We start from the raw sequence: 23,004 nt of genomic DNA on the forward strand, positions 1-23,004 counted from the left end.
TCCTTAGCCTTCTCCTTTCAAGAGAAAACAAACCAAGACTGTTCAATTACTCTGATATTAACATTGCATTTCTGGTTTCATTCTTATGAATTAGTTTTGCACTCTCTAGAACGCCTTCATGTCACTTAAATAATATGGTGAACAGACCTGTACAGATTACTCCAAATCTAGCAAATGCTTCGATATGTGTTTATCGTAACTTCTGTACTTTTTAATCATGCCCCTCTTGAAATAAACTTGAGTGCCTGATTTCTTTAATGGCCTTATTAATCTATGTAACTAATTGAGAGATTTGTCTTTTTGTACTCCCAGATCTCCTTTGTTTCTCTATCCCATTGAATTTCATTTTTCCAATATTATGTCCTCTTTCTTTAGCCGAAATGTAATCTCTTACTTATTAGGTTGAAATTAATTTGCCTACGTTATTCCTACTCATCAAAAGTAATGTATTCATTTCTCTACACAAATGCAGCAGCCAATGTCTCAATATCAGCAGTTGGATAAATTAGCAGGTAATCTGGCGATTGTTAGTATTAATTTGAGGAGTAAATTGAAGTCAACATTGAGTGAAATCTCCTAGTCTTCAAATTTTGCCAAGGCTTGTTTTACATCCTATTGTTCAAGGCCTGCAGCAGCTGAAGAAGGCAACTTACCACAATCTTTTCCAGAGCAATTGAGAATAAGCAGTAAATGCTGACCCGCCCAATGATGCTTACATTCCGTGAAAAAAAATTACACTCACTTGATTATCAGTAACTAACTTAATTATTTCTTGTTAACACTTGGTATTTTGATTTTTGCTGCAAAGGGCAATTTTGACAAGTTTCTTGTCTTGTACTAATCAGGACATGTCACAAGAGTACAAATTTAACAGGAAAAGTAACATTTATACCTGCATGAGAGGAGAGTGCTGTTCAGATGGTCACTGGATTCTGACGTGGTGTTGCTATGGAGAATGTCCCCATTAATTCTGATTAAAAGTTAACTACCAGGCTTTGTTAAATTGTAATGCGAGCATGTAATTTTGACATTGGATCACTTCTTCAACTAAATTGAATTTTGATTGTAAAGTGCATGTGTGTGCATCAGCTGAGTGTAAACTATAAATACTCTTTTTATCATTGAAAACCCACAATAGGTTAAACTTAGAAATGTGCAAATGGTTTTAAATTGTGATGTATGTGAAATTTGTTAGCCATATATAAAGTGCATTTGTTCAGAATGTGTAACAAATGGATTAAAATGTACATTTTTGTTTGGCGTCAAAATTGTTTAGTTGTCATAATACTTTTACAAGTATGTATAATGTAAATATTAATCTGATTTTACTTCCATAATGCATGTTTTAACTTTCCAGTAATGCTGTCATTATAGCAAGAGATAATTAGCCTATTTTAATTTGACTTTGAAGCTCAGTGCTAGTGTTGGGTAATGTTTATTTACTGCCAGTTCGGACACAACCTTTAATAGAATCAGAATTGAATTTTTGACGTACATTTCTCTTTGCCAGGCATCCATTCCAGGGACAGTACAACGTATCAGATGTCAAATTAAGATTGTCACAGTAAGTATTATGAAAATTTGAAATGTTATGTTTTATTTAACTCCAAATTGAATAATTTATTTGGACTGTCAAAAAGAAACTTTTTTTGTGTTATCAGTTGTGAAGAAAGAAAATCTTTCCTTATTTATTCATAAACCTCTCTTAACATAGGTAGATTTCATCCAAAACAGAGATGGTAGCCAGAAGAACTATTCATAGCGTTTTATTTTACATACTATTGTTGAATTCTCAAATGTTTCACTGATACAGAAGATACAATCTGCAAATACCTTTCACATGAAAGACTCAATGACACTATCTGAAGCAAAACAGAGTTTTTACACATAAGTGGGCATCATTTACTCCTCAACTAATGTTGCAGGAAATATTATCTTTTCATTTATCTTGTTTCTCCTGTTCATTGGATATTACTTTTTACAAAGCAGTAGTGAAATTTTCTTCATATTACAATAGTGATGAAACTGTAAAATTAATTGATGGGCCATGAAATTCTTTGCATTTGTCCCAAGGTTGCTATGTGAATTAAAAGTTTATTCTTCCAGTGCTTTTCATCCCCCCCAAATAATCAGCAACACTTGCACACAGGAAATATTCAATTGCTTCATTCAGATAACCTACACTTGGGCTTATCTTAACACTAATAGAATGTAAAGTATTGAGAACTATTTTTAGAATGAGACTGATGGACTTTTCTAAACAGCAATATTGTAATAAGGCTCATGATCATTTGGAAGGAAATTCTGCTGGCAAGTCTGAGTCCAAAACTAGAAGGCATAGGTTTAAGGTAAGATGGGAAAGATTTAAAAAGGACCTGAGCTGCCAGAGCAAATAGTGAATGCTGGTACAATCGCAATATTTAGCAGGCATATGGATGGGTATATGAATAAGAAAAGTTCGGAGGGATTTGGGCCAAATGCTGGCAAATGGGACATAGATTAGATTGGGATGGCTGGTTGGCGCTGATGAGTTGGACTGAAGGATCTATTTCCAAACTATTATTCTGTGACTCCACGATTCTGTAAGTCTCCCTGACGTATAAGATTTAAAAGGGAATTCCAACTTGGAATCTTCTTTCATGGTTTATCACAGCTACACCATCTAATATGTGTAACTAGAAACATAGCTTAGGAGAAAGGAGGATTTGGAAATGGGGAGTTTTCCCAGGAATGGAGACAGCTGGGTTTGCGAGATATGTCTCTACTTGGGCAATGGATAAAAGGAATTTGGCTCTAGACATTTAGCCACCTTCCTGGAGTGAGACAGCAGGTGACTCTTCTACTCGGCTGGTGAATAAGGAGATGATGAGGCTCAGAACGTTATTCAACATCCGGGAGTAAATATAGCTGGACTGGTGGGATCCACCTCTACTTGGGGCTCCTTGGCAGCTGGGCTACAGTTAACCAAAAATCCAAAGGTGGCAGCATAGGAGAACTCTCAGCTGCTGTTAGAGAGTAAGTTTAAAGAGCTTAAAAATAGAAGAAATGTATAATTCAGAAAGAAGTAGTTGCTACTTAGATTTCATTAAGGGACACTACCAAAAGGGAATTCAAGTTAAATGAAGTCAAAATAAAATATTCATGGACTTACAATTGGCAAATCGTGTTTGACTAACTTGTTGAGAGTTTGTTCAAGACTTTACTAATAAAGTTGATAAAAGGGAGTCGATAGATGTATATTTTTGGTAGACTTTTGATAGGATCCCTAAAAGAAAGTTATTAAAACAGATGGGAAGGGGGTAATGTACTGGCATGAATTTACGATTGGCTAACAAGCAGAGAACCAAGAGTAGGAATAAGCAAGTCATTCTCATGTTGACCAACTATAACTAGTGGTATACTGCAAGAATCAATATTTGAGGCTCCAGCTGTTTGCATATATGTGAATGATTTGGGAGGTGTGTACCAAATTTGCTGTAATACACGTCTGAACGAGAATGTGTTGTGAAAAAAATGAAGAACAACTTAACGAGGATTTGGTCAGACTTAGTGAGTAATCAAAAGCATGTCAGGTGGAATAAATAGTAAGTGGTAAAATTTGAGGTTATCCACTTTGGTGGATGGAACAGACATTAAATGTTAAAACGTTAGAAAGTGTAGATGTACAAAAAGACCTAGGTACCTTTATTAATAAGTTACTGAAGACTAATATGCAGCTGCATAAAGCAATGAGGGAGACAAATGGAATTTTAACCTTTATTGTAAGAGGTAATGAGTACAGGAGTGGTAGAGCTTGGTTAGACCATACCCGGAGTACAATGTGCAGTTTGGTCTCCTTACGTCAAGATGTTGCTATAGAGCAAGTGCAACAAAATTTCACCAAACTTCCTGAGATGGGGGGAGTCCTGTGTCCTCTGAAGAGAAGTTGACCAAAAATGCTTCAAGGGATAGATGGAGTTGATGTAAATATTTCTCCTGGTTTTTTGATTTGGGAGTCGAGAACCAGCGGGCACAATGTAAAAATAAAGAGGGGGTGTAATTTAGAACAGCGATGAAGTTATTTCACTCAGAGCATTGAATCTTTACAATTCTCTCCTTCAGAGAGCTGTGGAAGTTTGGTCATTAAGAATGTTTAGAGATTGATAGATTTCTGATGGGGCGGCACAGTGGTTAGCCTGCTGCCTCACAGCGCCAGAGACCCGGGTTCAAGTTCCGCCTCAGGCGACTGACTGTGTGGAGTTTGCACATTCTCCCCGTGTCTGCGTGGGTTACCTCCAGGTACTCCGGTTTCCTCCCACAGTCCAAAAGTGTGCATTGGTGAATTGGCCATGCTAAATTGCCTGTAGTGTTAGTTCAAGGCGTAAACGTAGGGGAATGGGCCTGGGTGGGTTGCGCTTCGGCGGGTCAGTGTGGACTTGTTGCGCCGAAGGGCCGGTTTCCACACTGTAAGTAGTCTAATCTAATCTAATGGTGTAAAGTATTGTGGAGATAATATTGCTAAAATGCATTGAAGTGTTCAACCAACCATGGTCACGTTATATGACAGAGCAAGCTCAATAGGCTGAATGGCCTTACTCATGTTCCTTTGCTCCTATATCCAAAGATAGATATATCTATCCTGTCTATAATTTTACTGTGACTACAAAATAAGCCACACACATGAACAAAGCTACAGCTTTAGAAATTTAATGTAGCTTGCTGCATTTTTGCGAGTTTTTAATTGCCCTTGAACTGAATGGCTCGATATGTCATTTCAGAAGTCAGTTGAGTCAAACACATAGGTATGGATACACATGGCCATTCAGGATAAGGATCCTAAATTTCTTTCTGCAAAGGATATGGTCGCCATAGTCACCATAACTGAGGCAAGCTTTATGTTCTTGTTGTTAACTGACTTTAAATTCTACCAACTGCCATGGTGGAATTGGAAACCATTTCCTCAGAGTATTATGTTGGACTTCTGGATTACTCATGCAGTGACATTTCCACTCCACGGCCATCTCTCCTCTGAATAATCTTTGTTGAAGGGAACTGATTATGTTTATAAGTTGCATGAAATAACATTGGAGAAGCCATTTTTATGTGCCATTTTTTCAAACCATCTGTTGTCCTAAAGTGCCATCTTGTGGTAGGTTCTTTTATGTCAGGCAGTCATCAAAACTATCTCCTTGCAAAATTGGACAGAATAACGAAATTGGATTCCCATTAATCTTGTTTTGGTGGATCAAAATGTAGAATCGATTGAGTGAAAAGAAGTCACAAGTGGGAATGGATTTATGCACACCCTACACTGTACAGCACAGGAATAGGCCCTTCGGCCTACAATATCACGCAGAACATGACACCAAATTAAGCTAATCTCTTCTGCCTGCCCTTGGTCCATTTCTCTCCATTCTTTGCATTTTCATTTACTTACCTAAAAGTTCTTTAAACACCCTAATGTATCTGCCTCCATCACCACCCCTGGAAGCGTGTCCCAGACTTCTACTGTCTGTGTTTAAAATAAAACTTGCCCCTCACATCCCTTTGAACTTTCTCCCCTTCATCTTAAGTGCATGCCCCCTGGTATTAGACATATCAATCTGGGAAAAAGATTCTAACTGTCAACCCTATGCATCTCATAATTTTATAGACTTATGTCAAGTCTCCACTTAGCCTCTGCTGCTCCAGAGAAAATATCCTGAGTTTTTTCTAGCCTCTCTGTCATGCCGTCTAATCAAGGCAGCATCCTGGTAAATCTCTTCTACACCCTCTCCAAAGCCTCCATGTCCTTCCTGTAATGAGGCAACTAGAATTGACCACAGCTAGACATTGAAATACCCCACCCAGAGTAGTACATTCTGTCAAGGATTCCTGAAGAAGGACTCATGCCCGAAACGTTGATTCTCCTGCTCCTTGGATGCTGCCTGACCTGCTGCGCTTTTCCAGCAACACATTTTCAGCAGTAGTACATTCTGTGCCTTGTCAACCCTTAGTTCTTCATCCAAGAGTTGCTCAACATGGAGGACTGCTGTTTAATCAGCCGAGGCCCGGGGGGGAGCACTGTCCTTGCCCATGCCCATGTTTAACCTGAAACCATGAGAATTCAAGGGGTGCACAGTCAATGTTGAGTACTCCTGAGCAACTCCCTCCTGACTGTATACCACTGTGCTGCAATCTCTGCTGGGTCTGTCCTGTGCCAATGAGACAGGACGTAGCCAGGGTTAGTGATGGTCATGTCTGGGACATTGTCTGTAAGATATGACTCCATGAGTATGTCAGCATCATTGATTGACTAGTTTGTGAGACAGCTCTCCCAGGTTTGGCAGCAGCTTCCAGATTTTAGTAGGGAGGACTTTGCAAGATTGACAGAGCTGTTTCTGTCATTGTCTTTCCTGGTGCCGGGGTTGCAGCCAGGTGGTCCTTCTGATTTCATTTCTTTTTTGAAACTTTGTGGCTATTGATACAACTGTGTGGCTTGCTAGGCCATTTCAGAGTTGAGAGTCAGTCACATTGCTGGAGTCACATAAAGGCCAAACCAGGTGAAGACGGCAGATTTCCTTCCCTTCAAGGATATTAGTGTGCCGGATGGGTTTTCCGACAATGGTTTCATGGTCATAGTAGATGCTTAATTCCAGAATTTTTAAATTCAAATCAAATTGTACCATTTGCCATGTGAACCCACGTTCCCAGAACAAGTTGATGACAAGTTGTGTAATGTTGCAAAGATTGCTGTTAGTCCCAAACATTGGGGAAATTTGAGAATCCAGAAAAGGATGACTAAAATGTTATGAGGAAGAAATTGGACTGAGAAGAACAGGTAGCAAGAATTTAATAAAAAGACAGTGAAAGCTTTTACAAGTACATAAAAAGCTAATATCTCAATTGATCTCTTCAAGGATGAGACTGAATATTTAATACTGGAAAACAGGCAGTAGCAGACTTTGAACAAGTATTTTATGGTTGTCTTCGCAGTGAACAATGCAGAAATTATCCCAATATAGAGGCAAAAGGAAGGGAGAAACTTAAAGAACTCAAGAGCACTAGCAAGAAAAAACTAGAAACCTAATGGAACTAAAGACTAGCAAATCCCCTCAACCTGATGACCTCATCTTAGGGTCTTGAAGGAAGAAATATCAGATGTGTTGATTGCAATTTTCCAATATTCTTAAATTCTGGAGTAGTCCCAATAGATTGGAAGATGGCAAATCTAATGCCACTATTCAACAAAGGAAGTAAACAGCAGTCGGAAAACGATAGGAAAACGAAATCTATTATCTATCATTGGGTCATTACTGGAATCCATTGCTAGGGTGATAGTAGGTATACATTTACAAAATCATCATATAATTAGAAACATTTTGTTTTGTGAGATAAATTATTTTATGAATTTATTAGTATTCCTTAAGATAGTAGTAACAAATCGGGAGGATAAAGGGGAACCTGCAGATGCTCTCTCAAAATCCATTGTTACAAAGCTTCTGGTTCCCTCAATGAAAACACAAACTGAAAAAGAGATTGAGCAGGAAAACTGAAACTTGGTAACTCTGTCTAAAGGGAAATAAAGCCATGAAAGTTCAGCAGTTGAAGTTGTTAAGTCCAGTGGTACAGTGCAGGCAAACTGAAAAAGACAGGTGAGATCTAGAAACTGAGCATAAATATAGATACAGTTGCTGTTGCTGATTCTGTTATTTGATGGAAACATTAGCGGATCTGTGTCATCCGGACCATGTTAAAAAGGGTCTGCTGTTGTGTGCCAGTTTTTTAAAAACCCTATTGTGACTCTACTTTCAAGGAGACCTGCACTCCAAGGTCTCCTTGTTCAGCAACACTTCCGAGAACCTTACCATTAAATGTCGAAGTCCTGCTCTGATTTGCTTTTCCAAACTTCAGCACTACACATTTATCTAAATTAAACTCCATCTGCCACCGCTCAGCCGATTGGCCCATCTGATCAAGATCCCATTGTAATCTGAGGTAACCTTCTTCACTGTCCACTACACCTCCAGTTTTGGTGTCATCTGCAAACTTACTAAATATACCTCCTACGTTCACATTCAAATCATTTATATAAATGACAAAAAACAGTGGACCCAGCACTGATCCTTGTGGCACACCACTGGTCACAGGCCTCCAGTCTGAAAACCAACCCTCCACCACTACCCTCTGTCTTCTACCTTCAAGTCAGTCCTGTATCCAATTGGCTAGTTCTCCCTGTATTCCATAAGATCTAACCTTGCTAAACAATCTCCCATGAGGAACCTTGTTGAATGCCTTACTGAAGTCTGTGTAGATCACACCTATTGCTCTGCCCTCATCAATCCTCTATGTTACTTCTTCACAAAACTCAAATCAAGCTTCTGAGCCATGATTTCCCACGCACAAAGCCACACCGATTATCCCTAATCAGTCCTTGCATTTCCAAATACATGTAAACCCTGTCCGTCAGGATTCCCTCCAACACCCGACGTCAGGCTCACTGGTCTGTAGGTCCCTGACTTGTCCTTGCCACCTTTCTTAAATAGTGGCACCACATTAGCCAACCTCCAGTCTTCCGGCACCTCACCTGTGACTATCGATGATACAACTATCTCAGCAAGGGGCCCAACAATCACTTCCCTAGCTTCCCACAGAGTTCGAGGATATATCTGATTAGGTCCTGGGGATTTAACCTTTTTTATGCATTTCAAGACATCCAGCACCTCCTCCTCTCTAATATGTATATATTTTAAGATGTCACCATCTATTTCCCCACATTCTGTATCTTCCATGTCCTCCTCCATGGCAAACACTGATGCACAATACTCGTTAATATCGCCCCATCTCCTGGGGCTCCACACATAGGCTGCCTTGCTGATCTTTGAGGGACCCTATTCGCTCCCTAGTTACCCTTTTGTCCTTACTATATTTATAAAATCCCTTTGAATTCTCCTTAGCCCTATTTGCCGAACTTATCTCATGTCCCCTTTTTGCTCTCCTGATTTCCCTCTTAAGTATACTCCTACTGTCTTTATTCTCTTCTAAGAGTTCTCCCGATCTCTTCTGTCTATACCTGACATATGCTTCCTTCTTTTTCTTAACCAAAACCTCAATTTCTCTAGTCATCCAGCATTCCCTATACCTACCAGCCTTCGTTTCACCCTAACAGGAATGTACTTTCTCTGGACTCTCATTATCCCATTTCTGAAGGCTTCCCATTTTCCAGCCGTCCTTTTACCTGCGAACATTCGCCCCCAATCAGCTTTTGAAAGTTTTTGCCTAATACCATCAAAATTTGCCTTCCTCCTTCCTCCAATTTAGAACTTCAACTTGTAGATCCGGTCTATCCTTTTCCATCACTATTTTTAAAACTAATAGAATTATGGTCGCTGGCCCCAAAGTGCTCCCCCACTGACACCTCAGTCACCTGTCCTGCCTTATTTCTCAAGACTAGGTCAAGTTTGGCAACTTCTCTAGTAGATGCATCCACATACTGAATCAGAAAATTTTCTTGTACACACTTAACAAGTTCCTCTCCATCTAAACCCTTAACTCTCTGGCAGTCCCAGTCTATATTCGGAAAGTTAAAATCCCCTAATGTAACTACACTGTTATTCTTAAAGAGAACGGAAATCTCCTTACAAATTTGTTTCTGAATTTCCCGCTGACTATTAGGGGGTCTGTAATACAATCCCAGTAAGGTGATCATCTCTTTCTTATTTCTCAGTTCCACCCAAATAACTTCCCTGGATGTATTTCCGGGAATATCCTCTCTCAGTACAGCTGTCATACTATCCTTTATCAAAAATGCCACTCCCCCTCCTCTCTTGCCTCGCTTTCTATCCGTCCTGTAGCATTTGCATCCTGGGACATGGAGCTACCAGTCTTGTCCATTCCTGAGCCACATTTCTGTAATTGCTATGATACCCCAGTCCCATGTTCCAAACCATGCCCTGAGTTCATCTGCCTTCCCTGTTCGGCCTCTTGCATTGAAATAAATGCAGTTTAATTTATCAGTCCTTCCTCGCTTTCCTACCCTTACTAGCTCATGGCACCTGGAGTAATTCAGATATTACTACCCTCAAGGACCTCCTTTTTAAATTCCTGCCTAACTCTCTATATTCTCCTTTCAGAATCTCATCCTTTTCCCTTCCTATGTCATTAGTTCCAATGTGTACAATGACCTCCTGCTGGTCCCTCTCCCCTTTTGAGAACATTCTGCACCCTTTCATAGATACCCTTGATCCTGGCATTAGGGAGGCAACACCATTCTGATTTTTCGATGCTTGCCGCAGAAACGTCTGTCTGTGCCTCCGACTGGAGAGTGGTCTAACACAATCGATCGGTTGGAACCCAACGTACCCATCACTACATTAGAGCCAGTCTCGATACCAAAAACTTGGCTGTTCATGCTACATTCCCCTGAGAATCCATCACCCCCTACATTTTCCAAAACAGCATACTTGTTTGAAATGGAGAAAGCCACAAAAGACTCCTGCACTACCTGTCTACCCTTCCCACCTTTTCTCAAGTTAACCAATCTACCTGACTGTATCTGTGGCTTTTCTCCCTTCCTATTACTGTCATCCATCACATCACATCAATTTCTTCTTGTCTCTAACTGCCACTTCAACCAATCCATCTGATGTGATAGGATTTGCAACCAAAGCCACTTCCTGCAGACATAATCATCAGTAACATGGAAACTCTCCCTAAATTCCCAAATCCGACAGGAAGACCATATGACTCTACTAAAGGCCATCTTTGCTCCTTCACAATCTACGGACCCAGAAAATAGCACTGTCATTTTGCTCTAAAAAACAGTCCTCCGGGCTAACTTAGTACTTACGGTTTATATTGTTAAAATTTAATTGACAGATTTCAATTAAACATATATTCAAGAAAGGACCACTCTACCATCTACTGTCAACTTACAACATGATTACATGTTAAAAACTATGCTCCTATCTGTTCCTGTGCTGTGAGCTCTCCCACACAGGTTCCTTCAAGGTCAGCTGTGAATTTCACTGTTTGTTAATTTTTCTGAGAGACACTCCAATGTCCAGGGATACATGAGCTGAAACTATAAAGGCAGTAACTGCAGATTCACTGCTATGCCAGTTACCATTGTAGGTTTCTTTTCTTTGTCTCCCTTACTGACCATGTGGTCATTGTCTTTTGTCTGTCCTCCTTTTTTCAAAAGTGCCGTTGCTTTGGTCTTTTTTCGCCCAAAGTTCCAAAACAATGCAATTGCATATAAAACAGTAATTGCTGCTCCTGGAATTTGAGGAAATCACCTCCAACACCTAAACTACCTCAAAAAAGGAGCAACTCCTACACCCACAATTTATTCCCGCCCTCCATCTTCAGGTCAGTGGCCTGTAAGCTGAGTAGAGTGTTCAGCCAGTTCGTAAGATCTGCCATTTAATATATACTTTCTGATTTGTAATGAATTGCATTTTACCTATTAATTCATGCTAATGTAAAGTTGATTTTAAATTTTAAAGTATAGGTGATTAACTAAGTTAGTGTTTACCTTGTTTGATTTATGTAGAGTAAAATTTCTCATATTTTAAACATGAAATCTGATGGGTTTCTCCTTTTAGTAAATAACTGGGATTTCAGGTGATTTTTCTTTTAAGAAAAAACACTAGTCTCAACTGAATTCCAACAATACACCCTATTTGGGTTTCCAAAAGATGCTATAAGAAGTTACCAGTGTTGAAACTGATGTAATAGCATGGTTATAGAATTGGCTAACCAATGATAAATAAATTTGCAATAGTTTTTCAGGTTGGCAAGCTATAACTAATGGCATGCTGCAGGAATCAGGACAGGGACCTCAACTGTTTACAGTCAATATTATTAGCTTTATTAATGGAACTTACTGTATTGTAGCCACATTTGCTGCTGATGATAAAACATAGGTACGAAAGTAAGTTGTGAGGAAGATATAAAGAATCTAAAAAGGAAAATGGGCACAAATTGGCAGATAGAATATAAGAATGTATAAGGTTGTATATTTTGGCAGGAAGAATAGAAAAGCAGAATGTTACATTATTTGGGAGGGACTGCACCACGCAGAAAAATCTGAGTGTCCTTGTACATAAATCACAAAAAAAAACATAGAGTTATAACATGGCCTTCGTTGCAAAGTGGGATGCAGCATAAAAATGGTGAAATCTTGGTATGACTGTACAGGACATCGGTAAGACTGCATTTGGAATACAGTGTGCAGATATGGTCACCTTACTCAAAGAGGGATATAAGGGCATTGAAAGCAGTACAGAGAATATTCACCAGACTGATTCCTGGGTCAGTGACATCATCTTATGAGGAGAGATCGAGCTTGTTAGGCCTTTATTCATTGGAATTCAGAAGGAGGGGGTAATTTTATTGAAATATATGAGATTCTTAGGTAGCTTGGCAGGATAATTGCTAGGAGTATGTTTTCTCTCTTGGCGAGTCCAGAGCTGGAAGCATCATTTAGAAATAAAAGTTTTTCCGCCCCAAGACTGAGATGAAGAGGACTTGCTTCTCTCAGAGGAGTACTGATTTTGAAATTCTCTTCCACAAAGAGGAGTAGACGTCAGGTCTTGAAATATATTCAAGATTGAGTTAACAGATTTTTGATCTGCAAGATGATCTTGGGGTTTAGGGAGAGGCAGAACCTTGCAATTAACAGTGCAATCAGATTAGCCACAGTCTTATTGAATGGTGAAACCAGGTGGATGGGCCAGTTGGCTCCAGTTTCTTATGATTTTGCTAAGGCATGTTTTTAAAACAAATGTCATGTAATGAAACTGGAAGTTGATCTCTTAAGTCACTGTAAAAATGTGATACAGCTAAGTATGTAACATCATGAATACAGGTCAATCCATCATATGGCATAACCCCATTTTCTCACTGCTAAAACAATGTTTTGTATATACTGGGTACATACGTTGATTGACCCTTTTAGCAATGAAATACTATACTTGCATTGGTCATCAGCCTTGATTCTTCATCCCGAAAATGCAAGTTTTAGTCACCTTATAATAATCATCGGCAAATGGGGGCAAGCAGGCAATATGAGCTGCATTGCAAAGAAAATGTAGGGCAGTTTAGGATATACCTGTGCAGCAGACTGCATATGGCATAGTAAGTAACAAACGTATATGGGTCCTCCAGTGAAAAGAATGAAGTACAAGGCTGTTTTCAGGATAAAAGCCTGACATTTGCTAACTCTTCAAAAACTTTGCTGCACCAAGAGAGTTCATGGCTAGTGAAAAACAATGGCACAAATAGAAAGACAAAGAATCCCCTGAAGGAAGTACACAAGACCAAATATACCATTGCAGGGACCAGCCACTATCATAAACTTAAGAAATATGTATTGGGATGGGTCCTGAAAAATCATTGGAATGGTCTCCAAAAATGAAGTGGTCCAATCAAACCCTGGGTCCAGAAAAGATTTCAGATCACCAGCTAATTGGTGTAACCGCAATTAATGAAAAGGTCAGTCTTGTTTGTCTGCAGAAGACCAAAAATGCTCAAAGACAAATAGAAGTTATAATAACCAATTCACATCAGCCATCACCATTGTTGATGAATCACTCAGGAATTTTGGTATGCCCAGTAGCTGCACAAGGGAATTTTGAAAACCGTTCTTGTAAAAGCAGTGAGACACGAGAAGACAGATCCATGATGGTGCTACATGGCTAACAGACCAAAATTAAAGCCTACGGCAATTTTTGAATTCTCAAATGTAAAGTTATGCCAAACATCAAATTTGCTACGGTAGCTTTTGTGCATGTCCATGATAACAGTTGGTTGGATGAGGATAGAGTGAAGTTATGGATCAGTAATATGTGGAATAGTTGTCTTGGTGGCCCATTTAAAATACACCTTCTTAGTGTGTAAAATGTTCAGAACTCATATAAAATATGAGATCAACAGGTCCCTTCAAAGAAATAAAGCCCACCTTGTTGTTATATCTGAAGGTCTAACATATATACCTCAACAAGATTTGGAAGGATCATGTTCATGCTGAATGAACCAGGTGTATGGTTGATGGAGAGAAAAAAAAAATCACAAAGAGTGGAAATCTACATACTGGTCCACTGATTTTGTTTTGTGTGGTTTCATTATCAAATTGTGGGATGCTATTAATACACCAAGGGTAATTTATTGTTCAAAAACGTGTGAAATATCCAATTCAGCAAATGGAAAAAGAGAGCGTTCCTTGTGAAGAGATAATCCTGAAAATTAAAGGACCAGAGTGGGATCCTTATAATGATGTCACAGCCAAAGTGAGTCAAAAGTTTTTGCAAAGATGTTGAAGACAATTAATTTGACAGTTGTGTAACATGTTGTGAGATATTATGTGAGAGGTATCTTTATTAACTCATTCACCAGCTAGCCATATTCTTTAATACTGGGTTCCTGTCATTCATTTATAATCCTTTAGTAACCAGTTATTTATTCATTCATTCATTCATAAAACTGAAGTTCTGCAGTATATTTTACTTTTACGAGATTGACCAAATTAAAACATCCTTTTCAGCCATTACTGCTTTTTCACACCTCCAATTCTTATCAGCACTTGCTGCAAGCAATGATTAACCTACTTACCTCTGAATAAATATCAAACTACTAACCTATTCAGAAAAATCCCTCCCTGCCATCATGTCTCCAATGACCTACCCAAAACTATGAAAAGATTACAATATTAATGAGCCCATAACCACCATCTCTCGGACCTGAATAGATTACAAAACACCAATCATCTTCCATAATTACTATGTACCTATTAAATACCTTTTAACTGTATAAATAGGCTATTGTAAGAACTGTATTTCTATTGCCGCCTTGTGCTATTGCAGATGCTGAATAAAGAGGCTATTTTTGCCACCCAACAATTTCGGTTGTTATTTGAACATGATTCCACAGTGTTGATCGTGGTTAAATATACTTTTAATTAATTAATTCAGTAAACTCTACCACATTACTTTAGGAGAAATTACAGTTTCTTTCTTCACATTTCAAAATGGTGTCCACCAATACCAGCAGATTACAATTCACACTCTGCTTATAAGTCAATCTGTTTTTTGGAAGGATCGTCAGAGTCTTCCAAAATTGACTTATACTCTGCATTCTATGGTCGTGCAAGTTTAACTTATTAGTATGGCTGAATATTATTCTTGGAAAATATTATGAAGTGCTCTTGAATTCATTTGGAACTAAAGTTACATTTTTCATTAAAAATGTAATTTAATGAAATAAATTAACGTGTGGCTTGCCATTTAGTCTTAGTTAATATATCAAGTTAATTAGATGTATGGTGTTATAATCGAAGCTAATGGAATGTACTGACTCGAGTTCCATGGCTCCAAACAAAAATATTTTTCCCAGTTTCCATGATTGTCAACTAAATACATTATTGATATCAGGTTTTAAATAAGAACTGACAAGGAAATTACTTTAAAAGGTGCAATTATTAATCTATAATCAAAATAAATATATTCAAGGACGATGCAATAACTGATCGACATAAGGAAGTAAATAACCCAAAACACACAAACATAAACAAACACGCCCTAGATCCCTCTGTCTCTCCGTCCCTCCAGGAAAAGAGGAAAGCAATGGACTTCTGTCAGCAGAGGTTCCATTTAAAATATTATAAAAATCTTTCGGGTCATTAGTATTATTCTTGAAGTCGAAAAGTACAAAGCATAGACTGTTCCAACTTCTGCCATTCTGATGTTCTGGTATATCTAGTCAAATCATTAATCATGCATTGTCATCTCTGAAGTCTTGCTAGACACAGCTTACTCAATATTGAGAAGTTCTTATAATCTCTCTTCCAGAAGAACAAATATGTTTTGCTGTGAACTCAACAAGAAGGTTTCTTTTAGGAATAGGAGAGATTACCTGGGCAACCCTTCCTCATGGGCTTCTTAGCACTAAGCTAATTACAAATACCAAAGCAATTTCTATCCAGTCTCAGTTGAAACAGCCGAAGAAAGGGTCTATAGGAAAACAAGTGGCTATCGCCCGTCATGTGATTTCCAGGAGGCTTTCTTCTTAAAAATCTTCCATGTCCAAGGTAACCTTGCAATTACCTCTCTTAAAGAAACCACTCCAGAGTCTCTGCAGAAGTTGAAATAAATCCATTCTTCTGCAGGCTTTCAAAACTTAAGACCTCCAAGAACTATTAAGTATGAGGTATCTTTGTAACAACTATTTTACAGAAATCAATTTCTAAACAAAGTATGAAGGCTCCTATAGGTATGTGAAGAGAAAAGCATTAGTAAAGATAGATGTATATCCCTGATAGTCAGAGACAGGGTAAGTTCTAATGGGGAACAGAGAGTTTGCAGACCAATTAAGTACACGCTTGCATTCTGTTTTCACAAAAGGAGAATACAAATAATGTTCCAAAAATGTTGGAGAACCACAGGATCTAGTGAGATGGTTAAACTGAAGCAAAGCAGTAATAATAGGGAAATGGTGATGAAATTAAAGGCCGATAAGTCTCCTGGGTCGAATAAACCTATATCCCAGAGTACTTAAGGAAGGGACCTTAGAAATAGTGGAAAGCATTGGTAGTCATCTTTCAAGATTCAATAATCTCTGGAACAGTTCTGTTTGGAGAGTGGCTAATGTAACCTCACTATTTAATAAAGGAGGTAGCGGGATAATGCTAGAATCCATTCTAAAAGATTTAATAGCAGAGCACAGCAACAGGATCGGACAGTTGACATGGGTTTGTGAAAAGGAAATCATGCTCGACAATTTTTTTTGAAACTCTTTGAGGATATAACTAATAGAGTTGATATGGGGGAGACTTGGATGTGGTTTACTTGGACTTTCAGAAGGCGTTTTGATAAGGTTCCACATTTTAATAAAAAAAAGCATGTAAAATTAAAGTGGTTGGGACTGGGTTTGTGTCCTGATATGCATAGAGAATTCATTAGCAAACAGGAAACCTAAACATAGGAATAAATGGGTCTTTTTCCAAGTGGCATGGTGTAACTATAGAAGTACTGCAGGGATCAGTAACTCAGACCCCAGTTATTCAAAACACATACTAATGATTTAGATGAGGGAACTAAATACAGTATGCAATATTTTCAGGTGATACAAAGTTGGGCGGGAGGGTGAGCTGTAAGGAGGATGCAGAGATGCATCACTGTGTTTGGGACAATTTGGTGAGTGGGAAAATGCACAGCACATGAGGTTATCCACTTCAGTAGAAAAATCAGGAAGGGTGGTTATTGTCTAAATGGTGATAGATTGGGAAAGGTGGAGGTCTGACCAGACCTGAAAGTAAGCATATAGGTGCAGCAGGGAATGAAGAGGGCAAATGGTTTTAGCCTTCATAGCAATAGGATTTGAGTACTGGAGCAGGGATGTCTTGCTTTAATTGTATAGGGCCTTGAAGAGACTACATTTGGAATAGTGTGTGCAGTTTTGGTCTCCTTATCTGTAGAAGGATGTTCTGGCTGTGGAGGGATTGCAATGAAGGTCTACCAGACTGATTCCTGGGATGGCAGGACTGACATATGAAGACAGACTGCATCAGTTAGGACTATATTCACTGGAGTTTAGAATAATGAGAGGGAATCTCAAAGAAATTTATCAAATTCTAACCAAACTAGACATAATAAATGCAGTTCCTGATGACCTGGACGTCCAGAACCTGCAGTCTACATATATATGGGATAGGCCATTTTGCAGTGAGATGAGAAGACATTTTTTCACAGAGTGATGAGCTGTGGAATTCTCTCTCAGAGACAGTGGTTAAGGCCAAAACTGAATATTTTCAAGGAGTAGTTGATATTATTCTTAGAGTGAAAGGAAACAGATAGTATGGGGAGAAAGCAGGGACATGTTGCTGAGTTGCTGAATTACTGATCAGCCATGATCACATTGAATGGCAGAGCAGGTTCAAAGGGCCAGATGACATGTTCCAGCTCCTTGTTTCCTTTACATGATTCTATCCGCCTAGTAGTTGATTTGATTAACTGTCATTTTGGTAGCACCCACCTTGTTCATTACATTGCTATCTTTGACACAGAGCCCAAGCTTGATCCCTTCAAATGCACAAATCTCAGAAATAAATTCTACTAAACAGCACATCCCCAGAAGAGATTATGAAAGACTGGATCACAAAAAGTTAGCATGCACTTAGGAATTAGGAATGCTTGCCTTATTGAATGGAGAATGGTACACAAAAGCAGGTAAGTCCTGCTACAACTGTTCATGCGATTTACAAGATCACATCTCGAGTACGACAGAAGAGTTTTGGCCTTCATAAGGAGGAATTAACTCATTTTCTAAGTTTTCATAAACTTTAGAGAAGATTCTTCAGATGAAAGGATTGTCTTGGCGGAATTGTTGAGCCCATGCTTACTGGAGTTTAGAAGAATCAGATGTGGTCTTATTGAAATTTAAGGTTCTGACGTGACTGAAGTACATGCTAAACATTATTCCTGCTATGGAGAAATCTAGAACTAGGGAATACAGTTTAATTAAAAGAGTTTCCCATTTAAGATGGTGGCGAGATAGAATTTCTTCTCTCAGGACTGTCAATCTTTGAAATTCACTGCTGCAGAGAGCAATAGACACTGGAAATATATTCACGGCTGAGTTAGATTTTTTGTTCTATGAAGAAGTCCAGGATAATGGGGGAACAGGCAGGAAAGTGAAGTTTAGGCCACAATCGGATCCTAATAACCTTCCTTAATTGAGTAGAATCAATGAAGTGAATGATCTCTTCCTCCTCATATTTCTTGAGTTCTTATGTTACTGAGAAAGGTGATGAAAAATTATTTTCACTTGTCAATAATTAGATATAAATATATACTTAGCATTAGAAACAAAGAGGTAATTCGCAGAGTATTTTTCACAGAAGAGGTTATCAAGAATATGGAATGTATTATCACAGCAGCTCTTGAAGCCAAGCCAATCATAGCAATTAACATAATGAAATAAACATTCAATGAATAAAAGTATTAGAGGTGCAAAGGTAGACTGGAGAAATGAGACATGTGGAGTTTGAGACATGTGGAGAAATGAGACGTGGAGTTTGAAGCATTATGATCATTTGTTTTCAGAACTTCTGTGGGTGGCAAGGTGGTTCATTGATTATCGATGCTGCCTCACACTGCCAGGGACCTGGGTTTGATTTCACCTCGGGCGACTGGCTGTGTGGAGTTTGCACATTCTTCCTGTTTCCTTTGGATACTCCAGTTTCCTCCCAGTGTCCAGAGATTAGGTGGATTGATGATGTCAGCTATCTATAGTGTCCAGGAATGGATTAGCCATGGGAAATGCAGGGATAGGGTGGGAGGTTGGATCTGGGTGGGATGTTCTTTGGAGGGTCGGTGTGACTTGATGGGCCAAATGGTCTGATTCCACGCTGTAGAAAATCCATGATTCTATGATTCTTGTCTCATATTTCATGAATATTGCCTAATAATTGTTTACATCACAAGAACACAAGACTTCGGTCCAGAATGTCATTCACTCAGCCCCTTGACCCCACTCAGTCAGGTCATGGTTGATATGTTTGTGGCTGTAACTCCATTTTGCTGCTGGTCACCCCACAAGCCCCATTACCCTGTCTCCATTGCTTTCTAGGAAAGACAATATTCCATAGGCTAATAACCCTCAGTAAAAGAAACGCTCTATCTTTGTTGTGTATCAAGGACCCTAACTTTTAATGTGTGACTCCTAGTTGAAAAGTCCTCAATGAGGGGATGGATCCTCTCAGCATCCACCCCAGCAAGTCCCCTAGGATCTTGTGTTCCTGTAAGCTGTTCAAGAAAACATCACCACTGCCTTCAGCACAGTTAAATGCTTAACTAACCAACAACACCAACATCCTGTGAATGGGTTTTTAAAAGTCATAACTTCTCATTCTTCTAAATTCGAATTACTTTTATTCTAATGTGTTTTGGCCGAGCCTGCTCAACTTTTCCTTGTGAGCACCCCTTTATCCTAGGAATCGTTAGAGTTAATCTTCTTGGAATGGCTTTTAATGCAGTTAAGTCCCTTCTAAATTAAGGAGACCAAAATATGAGCTTCTGCTGACATTTGGCACCCCTTGAATTTGTTGCAGGATGACCCATGTGCAGGGAGTGTGGATCAGGGCATGTGCAGTAATGTGGACTTCAGCCAGCCCAGTTAAATGGGGTGCATGCAGACACTGTTCAAGAGTAACAATCAAGCGTGCATGTGCAAATGTCTCACTAAGTTATGCCGAGTGGTGTTAGCAAATGCAGCCATTATTGAAATTTAAAAACCAATAATAAAAGTAGTTTTGAAGTGATACTGGAGACGAAACATAATTTCTGTCTTATTCAGAAAATCAAAGCAAAATCAAATTATATTAAATCAAATGTTGTAATCATTTTGTAATAGATAGAAGTGGAATAATTGTTGATAATGAACATCCTTTACCAGAGATTTCTTTGTTTAGTTCTGTACAGAATAGCGAACGTGGGAAGAAACTTGGCAATGCAATGATCTCCACGAGTCGTAGTATGGTGCAAACAGGAAAGGCAGTCGGTAAGATAAAGCACTTCTTGGAAGTGTTTGTTAAGTAAATAATTTTCAATATGAATGCAAATAGAAATAGGAGTATTAATTGCGATTATCCAGTTTCCCTTCCTGGTAATTATGCCGAGCTGACTTAATGGGTAGGTTCCCTGTAAATGCAGTCGAGCTTCCTTTCAAAAACAGTCAAATACCAACCCTGAATTTCCCTCAATCCTTACAAGCAGCACTCTTATTTCCAAACATTTTCTCTTGAATATATCATTGCCTAACAAGTCCATCCCCCACCTTTCTTGCAACTTACTAGGGGTTGGAACTCAACAAAATTCGTGGAAGCTAAATAACAGCAATGGAGAAAGCAGTGATCCTAAGGAATGACAAATCAATAGGAACAAATGTTTTCCATGAAAGAAACAAAGTGTAAACATTACCCTAACTACAAATGCCCTAACAACAATCTTCCAATGTTCTTTCAGTTAGGGAATCATTCCCTTAGACTGGGAAACTGCTTATCTCAATCTCCCTTTTAAATGGTTGAAGCAAAACTGGGAAATTATAGACATGTTAGTTTTCCTAAATTTGTTGTGAAATCGCTAGTTTATATAAACTTCCAATAGGCATTTGATAAAATCCATCAAAGAGGTTTGTCAACTTGTGTTCAATTTCTGAACTAGTTCAATCTTAAATTCCCATGAGCATCAACTTTACCTAACAAAAAAGGGAAAGTGGACAAGTACATTTATTTTGCAGGATGTGACTCATGTTCTGCAAGATCTGCATTTAAAAGCATAGATTTATAATGAGATATTCATAGAACACGTTAATGGACAAAACTGTGGCAAATATAAAGTCATCCACTTTGGATCTAGTAAGGCCCAAGTAACCAAAGCATAGATTAGGATACTTCATAAATTATTGAAATCCTGAAACAGTGAAGGACCATCTTATGCTAAGCTAAGGCCACCACCAGATCAGCTATGATCTGAACAATTGGCAGAACAGGTTCAAGGGCCTAAATAGACTCAAGATTAGAGTAGTGCTGGAAAAGCACAGCAGGTCAGGCAGCATCTGAAGAGCAGGAAAATCGACATCTCAGGCAAAAGACCTTCATCGGAAATTATCCATTCCTGATGAGGGCTTTTGCCCAAAGCGTTAATTTTCCTGCTTCTCAGATACTGCCTGACCTGCTGTGCTTTTCCAGCACCACTCTAATCTTGACTCTAATCTCCAGCATCTGCATTATCTGCTTTCGCCAAGGGTTTACATAGCTCTACTCCTTTTCCATGTTATGCCAATGGTTGAATACTAATTCAGTGCCCAAGAAATGCTACAACTCATGCTAAAAGACTACAATCTTAGAATAACTGATATAATAGTTATATTAATTACATCGAGAGTTATATCCCTTTCTCTAGTGCACAAGATGAGAGTTTTGGTTGCTTTGCAAATAGACATAGGTTGTCAAGTGTGTTATCTAACTTTCAAAATATGTCCATCATTTGAGTATTTTGTCTACCAGTTAAGTGTTTTAGAGAAGCAACAGAAAACAAATGCAACTGAAAGGAAATCAGAAATGGTATAGAAAAGAATCACTTGTCCCATTATGTCAGTCTCAGCTGAAAAATCAATTCAACCAGCCTGATCTCACTTTCCAACATTTGATCTGTTGCCCTGCAGATTACTGTATTTGAAGCATATATCCAATCATCTTTTAAAAGAGTTATTTGAAGCAGTACATTCGACTTCCAGCACCCCCGGGTGAAGACATTTTTCCTCACCTCCCCTTTAATCTTTCCATCAATCACTCTAAACTTACGCCCCATGGTCATTGTAATTTTTACTTTAGCAGAAAGGTCAATCAAATCTCCCGTCAGCCTCGTCTGTTCCAAAGAAAACAACCCAACCTATCCAGTCTTTCCTCATACCCATATTTTTCCAGTTCTGGCAACATTCTTGCTCATCTCCTCTGTACCCTTTCTGCTGCAATTACGTCCTTTTTTTAAAGAAGTGACTAGAACTTTGCACAGTACTCAAGTTGTCACCTAACTAATCATCTATACAATTTCAGCATAACATTCTGGTTGTTTGATCTGTATCTCAGCTGATAAAGGAAAAGTTACATGCTTCACCACTTTACTGATTTGTCCTGTTATCTTTTGGGTTCAATTGCCATTCACTGGAATTATACACATCTCGTACTCTCCCATTGTGTATCCCTGTTACTTATTTAAGCCCCCAAAATGCATCACCTCGCAGTTCTCTTGGGTTGATTCACATTTATCATCTTTCAGCCCACTCAATGAGTCCCTCCTGCCATCTTCCTACAGTCTACAACTATCCTTTTCAGTGTTAACCATGGGGGTAATTTTTGTGTCATGTGCAGGTTCTTGATCATGTTGCCTGCATTTCCATCCAAATCATTTAGATGATAAGATATAGGAACAGAATTAGGCCATTTGGCCCATCATGTCTGTTCCGCTGCACGATCATGTTTGATATGTT

General features: G+C 38.8%; 1 protein-coding gene across 1 annotated transcript in view; it reads left to right on the plus strand.

The window, feature by feature from the left end:
- The window catches only part of avl9 (AVL9 cell migration associated), a 95,724-nt gene that overhangs the window by 66,367 nt on the left and 6,353 nt on the right, over positions 1-23,004 (plus strand). Inside the window, exons 14-15 of the mRNA XM_043688809.2 lie at positions 1,511-1,564; positions 20,426-20,514. Of these exons, the coding sequence (XP_043544744.2) occupies positions 1,511-1,564; positions 20,426-20,514 (143 nt within the window). The remainder of the gene's footprint in view (positions 1-1,510; positions 1,565-20,425; positions 20,515-23,004) is intronic.

The sequence above is a fragment of the Chiloscyllium plagiosum genome, unplaced genomic scaffold (genome assembly GCF_037043375.1).
Source record: "Chiloscyllium plagiosum isolate Xiang-an unplaced genomic scaffold, Cpla_swu_hap1 HiC_scaffold_4, whole genome shotgun sequence".
Taxonomy (NCBI): domain Eukaryota; kingdom Metazoa; phylum Chordata; class Chondrichthyes; order Orectolobiformes; family Hemiscylliidae; genus Chiloscyllium; species Chiloscyllium plagiosum.